At 53.7% G+C, this 17,451-nt stretch overlaps 1 protein-coding gene and 1 long non-coding RNA gene across 3 annotated transcripts in view; one reads left to right on the top strand and one right to left on the bottom strand.

Moving 5' to 3' along the window:
- The window catches only part of SLC12A3 (solute carrier family 12 member 3), a 48,101-nt gene that overhangs the window by 24,343 nt on the left and 6,307 nt on the right, over positions 1 to 17,451 (bottom strand). For both annotated transcript variants that reach the window (XM_002760993.8, XM_008985914.6), the window contains exons 8-18: positions 17,254 to 17,384; positions 11,313 to 11,397; positions 10,283 to 10,437; positions 9,864 to 9,971; positions 9,260 to 9,383; positions 6,965 to 7,066; positions 5,566 to 5,721; positions 4,404 to 4,503; positions 3,315 to 3,426; positions 2,800 to 2,940; positions 573 to 679 (exon numbers count right to left, since the gene is read on the bottom strand). In XM_002760993.8, the coding sequence (XP_002761039.2) occupies positions 573 to 679; positions 2,800 to 2,940; positions 3,315 to 3,426; positions 4,404 to 4,503; positions 5,566 to 5,721; positions 6,965 to 7,066; positions 9,260 to 9,383; positions 9,864 to 9,971; positions 10,283 to 10,437; positions 11,313 to 11,397; positions 17,254 to 17,384 (1,321 nt within the window). The remainder of the gene's footprint in view (positions 1 to 572; positions 680 to 2,799; positions 2,941 to 3,314; positions 3,427 to 4,403; positions 4,504 to 5,565; positions 5,722 to 6,964; positions 7,067 to 9,259; positions 9,384 to 9,863; positions 9,972 to 10,282; positions 10,438 to 11,312; positions 11,398 to 17,253; positions 17,385 to 17,451) is intronic.
- The window catches only part of LOC144580590 (uncharacterized), a 31,086-nt gene continuing 26,861 nt past the window's right edge, over positions 13,227 to 17,451 (top strand). Inside the window, exon 1 of the long non-coding RNA XR_013530504.1 lies at positions 13,227 to 13,324. This is a non-coding gene — a long non-coding RNA (uncharacterized LOC144580590). The remainder of the gene's footprint in view (positions 13,325 to 17,451) is intronic.

The following is a 17,451-nucleotide window of genomic DNA, read 5'->3' as shown; positions in this document are numbered from 1 at the left end:
AGGGAGGCATGAGGTTTTCACCTGAAAACTCACATTTGCAGTTACTCTGAAAAATTTAAAGATTTGGCAATATTGGGCTCACATTTCTGCCTAGGCGCTAGAGCCCATTCTGCCTGTGCTACAGCCAAGTAGCAGCCACTCTCCCTGGAGTTACCACAGTCTCCACTGCTCCCTATCATCCCACGCCTGGCCCACTTCACTTTTAGTGCTACCTGCCTGATCCCTGCTGGCTCTGGTGTCCCTGACTCATAGGTCAGAGACGGGCATTTTCAGCCTCAGCCTGTTTCTTCTTCAGCTTTGAACAAATGGATGGAACTTCTTTCTCAAAGACAGGGTCTTGCTCTTTCACCTAGGCTGGGGTGCAGCCGTGCAATCATCACTCACTGCAGCCTCCAACTCCTGGGCTCAGGTGAGCTTCCTGCCTCAGCCTCCCAAGTGGCTGGGACTACAGATGCCAGCCACTTTGCCCAGCAGGACTCAACGTTTCAAGCGCCCACTGCTTCCTCTCCACTTCTCAAGGCCCAGTGGCCCAAATTAACAGATCCCAAGCCCCTTCCCCTCCCCCAACTCACTGGAGGATGCCAATGTAGTCTTCCACTGTGGCTGGATGAGCCGACTGCCAGTTCTTCTTGAACCCGACCACCAGAATATTGGGCTTCATTCTCCCGAGACCTGCAGCCTGCCAGGGCATAGGGGTGAGATGGGGGACCCGCCAGAGAACAGTTAGTGATCAGGACTTAGGTCCAGAAAGGGCTGTGCTCTGTGACTAGGGCGGGGCTCTGTCTCAGCCGCAGCCACCCTCCCACACAAGCTTTGGGAGCTCAGGAGATGCATCCCCCTATTTGGGGTCCTGTCTGCCTGGACACACCCAGAAGAAAGGTGAAGCTGCAGACAAAGTTGCCTGCCATGGCGTCTCAATCCTTGGCCAAGGACTATAGTGTCCCATGGTTACAGATGATCCCAGCTCCTACTTCTCTAACGAATTAATTTCCCATAAGAGACTTGAATTTGGATGCCACGCCTGGCGTATTACCGGGTCATCTAATCCACACATCATTTATGTTTCTCTCTCTTTTTTTTTTTTCTTTTTTTTTTTGAGACAGAGTCCCGTCATGTCCCCCAGGCTGGAGTGCCGTGGCACGATTTTGGCTCACTGCAACCTCCACCTCCTGGGCTCAAGCAATCTCATGCCTCAGCCTCCCCAGTAACTGGGACTACAGGCCTGTGCCACCACACCTGGCTATATTTTTGTATTTTTAGTAGAGATGGGGTTTCACCATGTTGGCCGGGCTGGTCTCAAACTCCTGACCTCAAGGGATCCTTCTGCCTTGGCCTCCCAAAGTGCTGGAATTACAGGGATGAGCCCACTCTCAGCTTCTCTGGTTTTTATGTTAAATTTTTTAAAAATTTCTGAGGCAAAATTCACAAAAAATCAACCCTTTTAAAGTGTACAATTCAGTGGCATTTAGTACATTTCTAACACTTTCGCCTCTATCTACTTTCAAAATATTGTCATAACCCCAAAAGGAAGCTGAATTGCTTCTTAAAAACATGATAAATATTTAAAACTATTGAAAAAGATTCTCATATGTTGGCTTGGGATTAAAAACGTATTTTATCCATGCATCTCATTTAATGCATGATAAAACAGCAGTAAAATGAATTGTCCAGTGGAAATTTTGAGATCTCAATTTGGGTGATGTCTACCACTGGGGGGTGCCTACTTCAAATATTTAGCAAGCTATATAGGTAATGTTTTTTCACTTTACTTTATATAAATTATATCTTAGGCTGGGCTCAGTGGCTCATACCTGTAATCCCAGCACTTTGGAAGGCTGAGGCAAGTGGATTGCTTAAGCTTAGGACTTTGAGACCAGCCTGGGCAAAGTGGTGAAACCCCATCTCTACAAAAAAAAAAAAAAAAAAAAAAATTAGCTGGGTATAGTGTCGTACACCTGAGGTCCCAGATACTTGGGAGGCTGAGGTGGGAGGACTGCTTGAGCCAGGGAGGCAGAGGTTGGCAGTGAGTGAAGATCACACCACTGCACTCTAGCCTGGGGAACAGAGCAAGACCCTGTCTCTCTCTCTCTCTCTCTCTCTCTCTCTCTCTCTCTCTCTCTCTCTCTCTCTCTGTATGTAGGTATCTTTAAAAAAATTTGTTTTGCAGAAAACAGAACTTCATTGGGGAAAAGATGGCTGATGGACGGAAATATCTGAATTCAGGAATCCTTGATTCTGGTTCTCCATCACCAACACCCTACATCCCTCCCAGAGCTCCCAAAAGTTAGAACTGGCTAAGGTGACGCCAGCCCCCACAGGCTTTCAAATCAGTTTCCCAGGTCCTGGGCAATCCAAGAAAGTGCCCAGAATCAGCACATCTGGAGACATAAGAAAGTTGGGGCTCACACCTGTAATCCCAGAACTTTGGGAGGCTGAGGTGGGTGGATCACCAGAGTTCAGGAGTTTGAGACCAGCATGGTCAATATGGTGAAACCTCATCTCTACTAAAAATACAAAAAAATTAGGCAGGTGCGGTGGCATGTGCCTGTAATCCCAGCTACACAGAAAGCTGAGGCAGAAGAATTGCTTGAACCCGGGAGGTGAAGACTGCAGTGAGCTGAGATCACACCATTGTACTCTAGCCTGGGCAACAAGAGCAAAACGAGTCTCAAAAGAAAAAAACAGTTGGGGCTTTTTCTGCAGCAAAAGGGGCTTAAACAAAGGGTCCGCAGGACTTTCTGCCTTCCAGGTTGTCTCACCGAGCCGTAAGTCCTGTAGGGGAGCCCCAGCCCACGGCACCTGCATGAGGATCTGGACACCGCTTCGGAGGTCCTCGGCAATGACGTCGGAGTAGAAGGCCTTGATCTTCCTCTTGTTCAGCCATTTGGTGTGTCCGCTGGCGATGAGCCGGAGCTCAGGCATCCTCTGCTTGGGGGGTCCCTGTGGGAGGGAGGGGCAGGGGACACTGACAGCTGCCTTCACCCTCCGGCCTGAGATTCAGCACCTCTCCTGCCCTGGAGGCTGCCCCAGGGGCTCAGCAGCACCCATGGTGCCCCTTTCCTTTGATCATTTAAGGGAAGGACAAGGAGTGCGGAGAAAGAGGGGAGGAAGGGAGAGGTAGGGAGTGGTAAAGAGGCAGAGCAGCTGGGGAAAAGCCAGCAAGAGAGGCCAGGACGGGGAGAGAACGGGTCCGCGGGAGGGCCTGGCTGGGCGCCCCCTGCTCTGTATCCCCTCGGTCCCCACCCCATGGGTGGACATCACACCCGGTGGCTCCCCCAGGAGTACTGCCCTGCGCCCCTCCAGGGGTCACTCACGATGAGCACGTGGCCACAGATCATCAGACTGAGGTTCTGGGTGAAGGTGCCCACAAAGTCCACCAGTGCTGGGCGGAAGTTTGGGGGCCCTGTGAGCACCAGGCACTGGGGGCTGAGGAGGGAAGGGAAAAGGACAGGAGCCATCAGGAGAGAGCCCACAGGGGGCTGGGTGCGAAAGACACCACCCAGGCTCCCTGAACAGCGATGTGGCCACCAACATGACCCTACATGCTTGGGGCCTAGACTTCCTGCCTATAAATCCAGGGTGACTTTTCGGGCCCTTCCCGTTCTTTTGGTGGCCTCCACACTAGTCTCCCTGGTCCTTCCTGCTCAGGCCACCAAACGCTTCCCCCAGTGCTTCTCCCCTCCCTGGCCTAGCCCAGCGCGGAGTGAGGAAGCCTGTCACTTACAAACTCACCAGTTACCCAGGCAGGTGACTCAGCCTCTGCGTCAAGAGGCAGCAGAGGGCGGTGGTCAAGGGCCACGACCTGAGTCAACTGGAGCCAGACTTAATCAGCCATTTGCCAGCTGTGTGATCTGTGGCCAGTTACTTAACCTCTCTGTGCCTCAGTGTCCTTGTCCATGACTGGGTTAGTAATTCCTGGACTTCAGCCGGTTGTCGTAAGGCTGTGTAAGGTACTTTGCAAGTGCCTGGCTCATAGCAAGCATGACATAAACAGATATTGCCAATAATTACTAGAATCTCGTGGGAAGGGGATGGCAGGTGCATAATTCTCCTCAAGAAAGAGGGGAATCAGCTTTGAAGGGTACTCAGGAGAGGCTCACACCATCCACCCCCAGGGTACTGTGATGGGAACTGCAGTACCAATTGCCTCCACAACAGAGATGCTTCCACTGTGGAAACCGAGGCACAGAGAGGTCCCTTGACTGGCTTGGTCCCCATCATGATATGTCCACCCCTGTCTCCTGGCAGCTGGGTGGCTCCTCCACCTCTGTTCCCTCTCTGAGTGGGGGCTGCACACACCCTGGGTCTGTCCAGGGCAGGTGACAGGTCTAGGCTTGGAAAATGCCAGGGTGGGGCCATCACCAGCCCCCAGGTCTTAGGTGGGTCCCGGCGGCTCTGCTCACCGGTAGTTCTTGATGTGGTCTTCTACCTCGTTGAGCCCCACTGAATAGCTCAGGGCCAGGTTGTAGGAGCCGGCTTGTACCGAGGAGCCCCAGTTTACCTCTGGGGAGCAAGGGAGCAGTGGGGTAAGAGCAGTGTTAGGAATCACCAGAAGAAACCAGACACATGGAGGGATGGAGGCAATGTCAGCCCTCTCTAGGCACCCAGCACCCGTGGGAGCAGGGCCTCCTGGGGTGGGCAGCCTGCAGGGTAGAGGCCTGCAGGCCATGTGGCTGCACGCTGAAAAGTGACACATTAAGACCAGGTGCAGTGACTCACGCCTGCAATTCCAGCACTTTGGGAGGCCGAGGTGAGTGGATCACCGAGGTCAGGAGTTCAAGACCAGCCTGGCCAACATGGTGAAACCACAACTCTACTAAAAATTCAAAAGTTACCCAGGTGTGGTGGCAGGCACCTATAATCTCAGCTACTCGGGAGGCTGAGGCAGGAGTATCGCTTGAACCCGGGAGGTGGGGGTTGCAGTGAGCAGAGATTATGCCACTGCAGTCCAGCCTGGGCAACAGAGTGAGAATCTGTCCCTCAACCCCCCGCAAAAAAGTTATACATCAAGCTCCACACAATATCCTCCTGCTTTGCCAAATCTTTGCAATGGCCTAGACGCCCAGGTTGAGACTTAGAATCCCAGGCTTTCTCAGAGATCTCTTTCTTGCCCTCAGGTTGCTGCCACCCCAGGGTCCCTGCCTGCAGCCAAGTAGAGCCCCTGCCCAGAGTCCAAGCTTTGTCTGCCTGCATCCACACAGCAGCCCTCAGCCACCCCTGAGGCCTAGGTGTGCACAGCAGCCTGCCAGCCCCTCTTGGGGGACAGCCCTTGGGAAGAGGCAGGAGCAGGCTCTGGAAGCTCACTCAGGGTCCTTCAGTCAGGGGATTCCAAGGTCCTGAGTGCCCAGGGGTGGCTTAGAAGTTGAGGCATGGGCCCTGAGTGGGGACATCCCTTGGAGTTCCTTGCCACATGGGGAGGGATGAGGGCGAGGGCCAGAGAGGGGCCCTAGATAGCACAGAGCCCGACTCAGAGCCCTCTAGTGGGGTAGTGGGGGTGAAGGGCAGGGCCACCTGCATGGCTACCCTGGGGGAGGAGGGCCACCACCCCACAGCTAGGACACACACCTGGTTTCTTGTAGATCACATAGAGCAGGAGGAAGAGCACCATGCCGATGGCGATGAGGGCCGCCCACCAGGTGAGGAGGAACATGATGACCACGGAGATGACGGCCCCGAACAGCGCCGCCCACTTGTTGTAGTATTGGAAGGAGGGTCTCCACCCTGGGCCAAGGGCACCAGTCAGCGGGCAGTCCTGGCACTCTGGAGCCTCCTTCTAGGCCAAAGCTGCTAGCAGGGCCTGGCAGTAATGCCAGCAGTGCCCAGAGCCAGGGTCCCAACATGTACCCACCAGCCATGAGCACCACCCACCCTTCCTCCTCGGGCTGGGTCTGCAGGCTCTGGGGCAAACTACACACCTATCTTGGCTGGTATTTCACCATGTCCACAGGCTGTGCCAAAGAGTGGGTGTCCAGCTCTGGCCAAATACAGCCTCAGGACACCCCATGCCAGCAACAGCACCAGCTCCCATGGTGCCAAGGGGGTGAGATGGACGGGGAAGGGCATGATTCTGCCTGGCTCCTCGCCAGCAGGCCAGGCTAGGGCTGCCATGAGTGACAGCTGCCTCATGGCTCAACTCCAAGCCCATTGTGCACACTGGGGTCTATGTGAAAAGTGGCCTAGTAAAAGGCAATGGTAATTTGGAGCTAGTTAGAAAAAGTCTTCCTCAAGACTCTTTATTGCCATCTGCCAGAAGTATTCCATCATACATATGCAAATGTGTGAAATAGATTATATGAATCGTGCCTCCTAGAGTTGTGCAGTGTGCAACCTGCAGCACTGTATGTGACAGCCCTAGCTGTGACTTTGGGCAATTCTCTTTCTCTAAGGAATCAGACTCCTGATTCCTGTAAAACTGGGGAAGGAAAAGACTGGAAAATCCCTACAGATGGTAAACAACGTATGAATTCATGTAACGTGCACACTGTCAGTGCTTGAGAAAGGAGAGCCACTATTATTATTTGAGACAGAGTCTTGCTCTGTCACCCAGGCTGGAGTGCAATAGCATGATCTTGGCTCACTGCAACCTCCTGCCCCCGGGGTTCAAGTGATTCTCCTGCCTCAGCCTCCCAAATAGCTGGGATGACAGGCGTCTGCCACCATGCCCGGCTAATTTCTGTGTTTTTGTAGAGATAGGGTTGCACCATGTTGGCCAGGCTGGTCACAAACTTCTGACCTCAAGTTATCACCCACCTCAGCCTCCCAAAGTGCTAGGATTACAGGTGTGAGCCACCACTCCCGGCAGAGAGCCACTATTACTATATGAATGTTCCCTTTCATTGGTTTTAATTTGAGAGGTGATCTTGGGCTACTGACCTCCACCCATGCCTCCCACTCCCACCCCATGATTCAGTACCCCCCAGCCCCTGGGTGCCTCCTCCTGAAGTGAGGTGATGGGTTTGCTTACCAGGCGAGTTGGTGATGGAGGCATGGAAGCAGCTGAAGTTGATGAGGGCATAGGAGCAGAGGAAGAAGTTGGAAATGATGGGGGCTATGGTGTTGAGCTCAGCTTCAGGGACCCAGGGAGAGAGAGGACAGCCTGTTGGGCAACTCTGCCACAGAGTGGCTTGGCACCCTCCATCCCACAGTGGGGAACCCAGACAGGTCACTAAGTCTCAGTCAGTCTCAACCTTCTCATCTGTGAAATGGGTCTGTCCTTTTGTGAAGCTCAAAGAAATGGTGTAAACTGTAAGCCCCCAGCCTTTAAGACACTGGTGGGGGCAGAGTGAGAGTAGACCCCATCAGACTATGGGATGATCAAGAGTAGTGGCTGTCACACTGTTTTGACCACAATTACAGTAAGAAATACTTTTTTTTTTTTTTTGAGGTGGAGTCTTGCTTCATTGCCCAGGCTGGAGTGCAGTGGCGCAACCTCTGCCTCCCAGGCTCAAACAATTCTTCTGCCTCAGCCTCTCTAGTAGCTTGGATTACAGGCATGTACCACCATGCCCAGCTAATTTTTGTTTTTGTTTTTTTGAGATGGAGTCTTGCTTCATTGCCTAGGCTGGAGTGCAGTGGCGCAATCTCGGCTCACTGCAACCTTTACCTCCTGGGTTCAAGAGATTCTTCCTTCTCAGCCTCCGGAGTAGCTGGGATCACAGGTGTGTTTCACCGTGCCTGGCTAATTTTTTGTGTGTTTTTAGTAGAGACGGGGTTTCACCGTATTGGCTAGGCTGGTCTCAAACTCCTGAACTCAAGTGATCTGCCCCCTCCGGCCTCCCAGAGTGCTGGGATAACAGGCGTGAGCCACTGCACCTGGCCAGAAATACATTTTGCAATGTGACTCAGGACACCAAAGGCCATAACACAGCTCCACCCCGGTGGTAACCCACCCAAGAACTGCTTCCTCTCCCGTCTCCCTGTTCCCCTCCCCTGCCACTGCCCCCAGCACCCCAGATAAACTTTTACATATGAATCCTTGTCTCAGGGGATCCCAAAACATTATATGCACCAATGTGCCATGTCCTCTGTCCATGATTTCATGTAATCACCTGAGAACCCTTCCCGAAGCATCTGAGATCATGGTCCTCAGTCTGAAGTCAAGTCAGACCCACCCAGATGAAAGGACATCGAATCTAAATCAGGGTGCATTGCAGGGAAATGTGTTTCTGGGCCCCAGAGAGCAGGAAGCAGACACCGGGCCAGGGAACACCAAGTCTGAACAGACTTTTCCATCCCTGCCAACTCTCCATGTGGTTCAGGACCCAGCAGTGTCTGGTGTCTGGAAAGCTTCCCTTGGGTAATAGTGACTAGGCAAATCTCATGGACTGTGATGCCAGCCTGAAGAGCAGAGTCACTGGTGTCAGGAGGGTGTCATGAGCCCAGGGAGGCTGACCAGCAGTCTTCCCAGACCCCACTCCTGCACAGGGAGTGGGGGCCGGGGGCCATCATGTCGCAGCCTGGCCACTGCCCATGCTTGGCATGGCCACCTCTTTCCTAGCAAGTTCTGCCACCATGGCTGAGTTAATGAGGGAAGCGTCAGGTGTGTGCATGTGTAGTGTGCGTACGTGAATGCATGCAGGTGTTCCTGCACACGTGGTCTCTTCCTGCCCTTCTGAGATATACCTGTTACGCACTATTGCTCCCATTCTGTAGATTTAAAAGGTGAGGCTCAGAGAGGTGAAGTAACTTGTCTAAGGTCACACAGCTGGCACGTGGCAAAGCCTGGATAGGAAGTTCATCTAATGAACCAATTACCTGGGCCCTTTTCTCCTAAGGCATCTTCCGCCTTGAAACCCAAGGAGTCTAGAAGTCCGAGGTCTGAGGAACTGGGTTTGTCTAGTTTATATACCTATGAGGATACTGACCAGCCATTTGTACCCATCCCAAGGAGGGGCCAGTCAGCTTGTTCCATGCTCTGAAGGCGTTCTGGGGGTTCATTTAGACCTGGTGGGATGCTAGCAGACCGGGAGAACAGGTAGGTTCCCTTCTAACAAAGCAGAAGGCTCTGCTGCCTGACCTGGTTTGGGAGCCACCCTGCCTGGAGGTGGGAAGGGGAAGGATCACATGGCCCCCCAATGTCTCCTCCCAGGTGGGGCCTCACCCCTCAAGACTTAGCCTCTGAGTGCCCACTAACTATCACGCCTAGCGGGGCACTGGTGCGGGGAGATGAGGAGGTAGGAGAAGAGCCCGGCCCCCATGACCCTCAGGGCCGCCCAGGGGAACAGGGGGCCAGGCCCTGTGAGCCCTGGCAGCGCCTTACCAATGATGATGAAGGCCACAGCGATGGCGTAGGCCAGCAGGTAGCCACGCACAGGCTCCTTGTTCTTGCCGTAGCCTTTCCCGAAGAAGCCGATCAGTGGGTACAGCTGGTCCTCGCAAAGGCACTGCAGCACCAGATACCGCACTCACCCCCAGGCTGGGACCTGCCACTTCCCCTCCCCTGGGGCCACCTGAGCTCCAGACCAGCTTGGCGCCCTCCCCAACCTGGATCCTGGTGTCTGCTTCTGTTCAACAGGGATGATCTCCCCTCCTCCACTCTCCCCACTCTACCATGAAGACGGTAAAAGGTCACAACGAGTTGGGTGGATGGCTCCGGGTACAGCTTGAATGGTGGAGTTGCGGACAGGATGCAGGTGGCACAGGTGGGAGTTTGGGGTGGGGACTGCAGGTGTTATTCAAGTCACCGCCGGGAGGGGGCTGCTTCCTTCAAGAGTTTGCTGATAGCTCCTTTTCCCTTCTGGCTAGAGATCCCGGTCTAATGACACCTCCAGGTCTTTATAGCAGTCACTCAGGGTCCCAGCCTATTGTGCCTCTAGCCTAGGCTTCCCACCCCCCATCATCTTGATCCCTTTCTGTGGCCTCACCTGGAAGACTTTGGCAGCAGAGACAAGGCAGGCCAGGGCAGAGGAGAGGGTGGCCCCAAAGATGCCGGCTGTGATCAGGGGCGCAAAGCCTGACACCATGCTCATAGTCTGCAGGGATTTGGGGATCAGGGACTCCATGGTGAGGGGCTGAGCCAGAAGCCCCCAACTGTGGCACCTCATTCCTTACTGGAGGCAGAGGCTGGGCCCTGAGCCTCCATCTGAGTCCACAACCCACCCCTGGAGATCCCAGGGTCCACTCACAGGCCAGGACTAGACAGACCTGGACTCTGAACCCTTATCCCCTAAGCCTAGGGCTCAGCTCCCCAAACTAGTCCCCCAGAAATTTCCAGGCCTGCAAGGGGCCCTGCAGCCTCCACCCAGCCCCACTGTGTCTGCTGGGTCAGCCCTCCTGGTGGTACCTGGTAATAGTTGATGAGGCCGTAGTGGCAGCTGTGCTGCTGGGCGCATTCGGTGAAGTTCCAGCCATAGCCGCAGGCCAGTCCCTCGCAGGCACCCCAGCCGGGGGTCACCGTGTCATTCAGGACCCCAGAGGCATCGCGCACCACGCAGGAGCCTGAGAGGGAGAAGGAGAGCATGGGGAGGTCTCCGTCCCTCTTTACTCGGTCGTCTTCCAGCCCCACCTCTGCAGACGGTGAGACGCTGCGGATGAGGGGCAGCCCTCCCTTCATCATGCAGGGATGATGACAATGGCAGTGTGCTGACGGTGTGCCCGGCGCCATGCTAAGTACTTTACAACAACCTAGGAGCAGGCATCACTATTACTTTTGTTGTCATTGCCATTGTACAGGGGCCCAGAGAGCTTAAGCGACCAAGATCACAATGTCCTCCTGAGATAAGCTGGGCCAAGTCCCTTGGCCATTTTTGAACAGCTTGCCTCAAAGGGGACCTCTGGGAGCAAGTGCACCTGTGAGGATCTCAGTTCAAGGCATGTGTTAACAGCCCAGGCCTGGGCTCAAAGCCCGGCTCCATCATTCAGTGGCTGTGTGTCCCCAGGCAGGTCATGTAACCTCTCTGAGCTCCTGTTTTCTCCTTGGTGAAACAGGGAAAATGACAGTGATGGGATTGGCATGAAAAGGTCTGGGCACGTGATGAGTCAGTTGCGGGTATCATCATCATCACTCCTAGGGCTGCAGCAGGATCTGTCCTGTAGGATCTTCACATTCATGAATCTGGACTCTCAAGGAACCCAAGGAGCCTGGTCTGACCCCACCACACCCACCGCCAGGAAGATGCTCTGATCATTGCCAAGATACTCCAGAGACAGGTTCAAGGTTCCACATCCTGAGGTCACCACACCCTCCCAGCCCAGCTCTCCCTGTTAGAGAGTCAAACCCCACCCTCTGATCCCCTCCGGTGGTTTGGGGTTTGGACACTGCAGGGTGGAGACCAGGTCCCTCCCCTTCCTGACTGGCTGGACCGGCCACTTACCAATGGTGGCTGAGATGGCCAGGTAAGAAATGGTGGTCCAGAAAATGGCCATGAGGGTCCCCTTGGGGATGGCTATGGCAGGGTCCTGTAGGAGGGAGGAAGAGAGGGAGACAGGGAGGGAGGGCAGGCATCAGACAACCCCTGGGCCTCCTTCCAGGCCCATGCCCCTTGTCTAAGGCTGAGGCTGGGGACAGCAACCTCTGACCTTGGCCCCTCAGAGCCCCCGTTCCAGCACAGAGGAAGAAGCCTCATGACTGAGGACACAGAGGGAAACAACCAAGATCACGGGGTGAAGACTCCACCCAAGGCCCTGGGAGATGGAAGCAGAAAGAAGAAATTCAACAGCTCCACGCCTAGGCCGTGAGGGCACTTGGCCAGGGCTTGCTTTGAGGGTGGGGAGGGTGGGGGCAAGGTGGTGGGCTCTGGAGTCAGCCTGCCCAGGATCAGTTCCAGGCGGCCAGCAGGACAGGGTGCTGTGTTCTCACGCCCCAGCCCCTCATCTGTCAGGGATGTTGGTGAAATAAATTAATCCACATTGAGATCCTGGACCAGCACTTCCCTCCCCGCCAGCCCTCACCGCATAGTCAATCATTATGTACCAATTGATTTGTCTGGCTCCTCAACAATAAATAGGATATGCCCCAGACTTTCTCCTTCCATTCTGGGAAAGAAATCTCTGCTCGTATTTTCTTTCTTCTTTTTTTTTGAGACAGAATCTTGCTCTGTCACCCAGGCTGGAGTGCAGTGGCACAATCTCAGTTCACTGCAACCTCCACTTCCTGTGTTCAAGTGATTCTCCTGCCTCAGCCTCCCAAGTACCTGGGACTATAGGTGTACACCACCACTATAGGTGCCCTAATTTTTGTACTTTTAGTAGCAACGAGGTTTTGCTGTTATGGCCAGGCTGGTCTCGAACTCCTGACCTCAAGTGATCCACCTACCTCAGCCTCCCAAAGTGCTGGGATTACAGGCTTGAGCCACTGAGCCTGTCCTGCTCATATTTTCTTAACAGTGATAACAAGCCTTCATGAACATACCACGTGTTGCCCTCTTCTAGGCACTTTCTCAAATGTAATTTCCTGAGAAGTGGGCTGGGCAGCCTGGCTCAGCTGGTGGGGAAACTGAGGGCAGAGAGCCATGAGGAAGACCAAGCTCTGGCCCTGACCACATCAAGGTTCATAGCCTCAGGCTCCGAGGACTGGTCCTGGGTGCAGCAACACAGGCTAGGATTTTTACAGCAAGTTTAAGACCTACTCACCCTCCAGGCACAGACCCAACCCAGAGCCAAAGGCCAGGCCTGCCACGGGATGTCAATTTCTAAACCTCCCCAGCCTTCCCTGGGCTGTTCTGCACACCATCCAGTTAACAGATGGAGCCACAGATTAAAAGCAAGTCAAACTAGGGTTGCGGGGGAGGCTGCCAGGAGGAGGTGGGAGGGAGGATGTGGCAGGCCTGAGGGAGGAGAGGTGAGGAGCTGGAGTCTCTGGAGCCCAGGTCTGCTGGGATCCCCAAGCCTTGGCCAAGTTCCCTCTGTGGCCCGTGTGTGGAGCTGTTGAATTTTCTTCTCTCTGCCTCAGCCTCCCAGGGCCCTGGGTGGAGTCTCCACCCCAGGGCTCTGCAAGGCCCCTGCAGCCGTGGACCTGCCAGCCCTGCCTGTTACACCTGGTATACCTGTTTGACTCAACTGGGCCATGCACGTGGGGTCCCCAGTCCCAAAGCCAACAGAACATACCAGCCTCCCACCCTGCCTCTAGTGGATTGAATAGTGTCCCCCAAAATTCACATCCACCTGGAATCTCAGAATATGGCCTTATTTGGAAATAGAATCTTTGCAGGTGCAATTAGTGAAGATGACGTCATACTGGATGAGGGTGGGCCCTGCATGCAACTGGTGTCCTTAGGAGGAAAGGACCCACAGAAGAAAGAAGGCCACGCGAGACAGAGACAGACTGGAGTGATGCAGTTGCCAGCCAAGGAGAGCCGCTGTCGGAAGCACCAGAAATTAGGAACAGGCAAGGAAGGGTTCTCCCCTGGGCTTTCAGAGGGAGCTTGGTCCTGCCAACACCTGGGTTCCGGACCTTGAGCCTCCTGAACTGGAAGAGAATATAAGTCTGCTTTTAAGGCACCCAACTGGTGGTAAAAACACAAATATGTCAGCCATCAACCCCCACCCTGCCTCCTGCATCTGAATCTGAGATCTCTGCCCCTGGATGCACTGGGAAGAGGTGGGCGAGGAAGAGGTGAGCTGGGTAGAGGTGGGCTGAGATGTGGACCTGGATGTGCCTGCCTTTGAGATTGCTGCCTGGGAATTTAACCAAGTTAGACTCTTCCCTGCTGTGTGCACTGGGAGAAGCCCCTTAACATTCCAGCGCCTCAGTTTCCCCATCTGTGAAATCAGCAAATAACTTGGCATGTGACAAGTGCCCACAAATGTGAGCTGTTGGGGTGGGGCAGTATTGTGAATAGAGACCTGGCCTGAGGCTACACAAAAAATATTTGTTGAATGATGAAATTGTGATTCAGTTGAGGTCTTTCTGTTTTAGAAACTGGCACTCAGGTGGGGTGCCGTGGCTCACGCCTGTAATCCCAGCACTTTGGGAGGCTGAGGCAGGCAGATCACCTGAGGTCAGGAGTTTGAGACCAGCCTGACCAACATGGAGAAACCCTGTCTCTACTAAAAACACAAAATTAGCTGGGTGTGGTGGCGCATCCCTGTAATCCCAGCTACTTGGGAGGCTGAGGCAGGAGAATCCCTTGAATGTCGCAGTGAGCTGAGATTGCACCATTGCACTCCAGCCTGGGAAACAAGAGTGAAACTCCATCTCAAAAAAAAAAGAAAAGGAAAGAAACTGGCACTCAGGCTTCTCTGCCACCTGTGTAGTCCTGGGCAGGCCCCCGAACCTCTATGACCTTGGCTTGCTTGTCTATATGATGGTAAAAATGTCAATGATGACAAGAAGCTCTTAGCTCCTCCTGCGAGCCAGGCACTGTTCTAAGTACTTCATTTTACATGAATTATCGCGTGGAATTCTCCCCACCACCCTGCAGTGTGGGGGCTGTACTCTTCCCATTTCAGAATTGGGGAAGCTGAGGCTCAGGGAGTTTTAAAGGATCTTGCCCAAAGTGTCACAGTGGAGGCTCCACACATGGTGGCTCTGCTGCTGAGGATGCTCCCACAGGATGGGTGAGGCCATCCAACAGCCAAGGGACCCTTAAGGCTTGGGACCATTTAGGACAGAGTGCGGGTGCCAGCCCCACCCAGTTTCCAGACAGCTGATGTCAGCCGGTTGATAACCTAAGAAGCTGGATGAGGCATGGAGATTGAGGCTCCTTGGAATCCAGGCTGTCTGAGCACAGGCCAATCCTCTGCGGGACCTCAGGGCAGGCAGACCAGGCCTCTGTCAGCCATTCCCCAGACAAAGGAGAGGAGCCGACCAACAGCTATTCTGCAATTTCCAGGCTGGTTAAAGCCAGCCTGGCTTCACAATCGCCTCCATGCACAGTTCTTTTCTTTACTTTTTCTTTTTCCTTTTTTTTTTTTTTTGAGATGGAGTTTCACTCTTGTTGCCAGGCTGGCATGCAGTGGCACGATTCTGGCTCACTGCAACCTCCACTTCCTGGGTTCAAGCAATTCTCCTGCCTCAGCTTCCTGAGTAGCTGGGATTACGGGTGCCTGCCACCACGCCCAGATAATTTTTGTGTTTTTAGTGGAGATTAAAACATAGTTTTACCATATTGGCCAAGCTGGTCTCGAACTCCTGACCTCAAGTGATCCACCTGTCCCAGTCTCCCAAAGTACTGGGATTATAGGGATGAGACACTGTGTCCAGCACAACGCACAGTTCTTACTTTGCTTAAGAAAATGCGTCAAGGAGCGACTGGAGGTTGAGGGTGGGGGTTAGCTGTGGTGTCCAGCATGGGGCTAGCTCCCCACTCATCACCCTCGCTTTCCCGCCACCTCCTTTGAGCAAAGCCTCCACTGGCTTACCGTCTTTCAAAACCCAGCTCTGGAGCCTCCTGCACCCAGAAATTCTGCTAGAGCCCCTGCCAGCATTAGTCTCTCCTTCTCCCCCACAATGCAGCACTTTGTGCTACTGCTCAAACACTGCATTTCACCACGATTCAGTCAACAAACATGTACGGAGCACCTAATATGTGCCAGGCTCTGAGCTGGGAGGGAATAGAGAGATGGAGGCAAGCCTCAGTTCTCCAGATGCCGGGCAACAGATATGTTTGGCCAGACATCATTTTGCTGGGGAAACCATGATGCTAAAGGAAGGGTGGTGGAGATGATAGTTGAAGGAGGTATTTGAAACAGGCCAGGTGCAGTGGCTCATGCCTGTAATCCCAGAACTTTGGGAGGGCAGATCACTTGAGGTCAGGAGTTCGAGACCAGCCTGGCCAACATGGTGAAACCCCCGTCACTATTAAAAATACAAACATAAGAAAAAAATACAAACATTAGCCAGGCATAGTGACAAGTGCCTATAGTTCTAGTTACTCTGGAGGCTGAAGCATGAGAATCACTTAAACCTGGGAGTCAGAGGTTGCAGTGAGTCGAGATCACGCCACTGCACTGCCCTCCAGCCTGGGAGACAGAGTGAGACGTCATCTCAAACAAACAAACAAAAAGACCTGGCTCATGCCTGTAATTCCAGCACTCCTGGGAAGCCAAGGCGGGTGGATCACTTTAGGTCAGGAGTTGGAGACCAGCTTGGCTGACATAGTGAAATCCCGTCTCTACTAAAACATATAAAAATTAGCCAGGCCTTGGTGGTATACCCCTGCAATCCAGCTACTTGGGAGGCTGAGACAGGAGAATCGCTTGAACCCGGGAAGCAGAGGTTGCAGTGAGCCGAGAGTACGCCATTGCTCCAGCCTGGGCAAAAAGAGGTAAACTCTGTTTCAAAAAAAAAAGAAGAAGAAGAAAGAAAAAAGAAAGAAAAGAAGGAAAGAAGGAAAGAAGGAAGGAAGGAAGGAAGGAAGGAAGGAAGGAAGGAAGGAAGGAAGGAAGGAAGGAAGGAAGGAAGGAAGGAAGGAAGGGCCGGGCGCGGTGGCTCAAGCCTGTAATCCCAGCACTTTAGGAGGCCGAGGTGGGCAGATCACCAGGTCAAGAGATCAAGACCATCCTGGCCAACACGGTGAAACCCCGTCTCTACTAAAAATACAAAAATTAGCTGGGTGTCGTGGCATGCACCTGTAGTCCCAGCTACTTGGGAGGCTGAGGCAGGAGAATTGCTTGAAGCCGGGAGGCGGAGGTTGCAGTGAGCCGAGATTGTGCCACTGCATTCCAGCCTGGCACCTGGCAACAGAGCAAGACTCTGTCTCAAAAAAAAAAGAAAAAGAAAGAAAGAAAGGGAAGCAGAACAGAACTTTGAGGGTAAAAAAGCCAGCATAGGTAATTGCAGGTAGAGAGCGCAGCACAAGCGGAGGCGTGGAGGAGGGACAGGGTAACGTGGGCAAAGCAACAGTCTCAGGGCTGGAGCAGGCTCATAAGGGTGGCACTGGTCAGGGGTGAGGCTGGACAGATGGGCTGGAGCCTTGAATGCCGAGCTGAGAAGCCTGCCTGCAGCAAGGCAATGGAGAGCCCTGGGAGGATGTCAGCCCGGTGAAGATGTGCGTGAACAAGCCTGAGTTCTTAAGGTCACAGCTGGGCCAGTCTTCCCCTAAGACTGAGAGTTCCGGAAACTAGGGAGGAGCCTAGCCGTTTTGCAGTGCCCCTCGAAACCTAGAATGCAGCTGGTCTTCATAAACAACCACAGAATGGAACAGAATTGGTTGGACTGGGTTGAACTGAGCTGAGTAGGACTGGACTGGATTTTAGAAGCCCTGCCTCCTGGGTCTCAGTGCCCAGAGGCAGATGCCAGTAGAGCAGGGAGCAGGATTCTGCTCACTGCCCACTGCGGTGCTGGGACATGGGATGGATGGGTATTCTTCTCACCTTGAGGTCACCGGATATGTTGGCCCCTGCGAGGATGCCTGTCGCCGAGGGGAAGAAGATGGAGAACATTCCAAAGAAGGTGCCATCTGGGCCCCGCCAGTCAGGCACCAAGTTCTGGACAAAAATGTCCCCTGCAAAAGCAAGGCCTGAGTAAGGCTCATGTGGAGGGCTTGACCCCTCACTCGGTGGGACCCGCTG

This window comes from Callithrix jacchus, chromosome 20 (genome assembly GCF_049354715.1).
Source record: "Callithrix jacchus isolate 240 chromosome 20, calJac240_pri, whole genome shotgun sequence".
Classification (NCBI taxonomy): Eukaryota; Metazoa; Chordata; class Mammalia; order Primates; family Cebidae; genus Callithrix; species Callithrix jacchus.
Note: the sequence above shows the minus strand (reverse complement) of the source record. Positions and strands in the feature narration are given on the sequence as shown.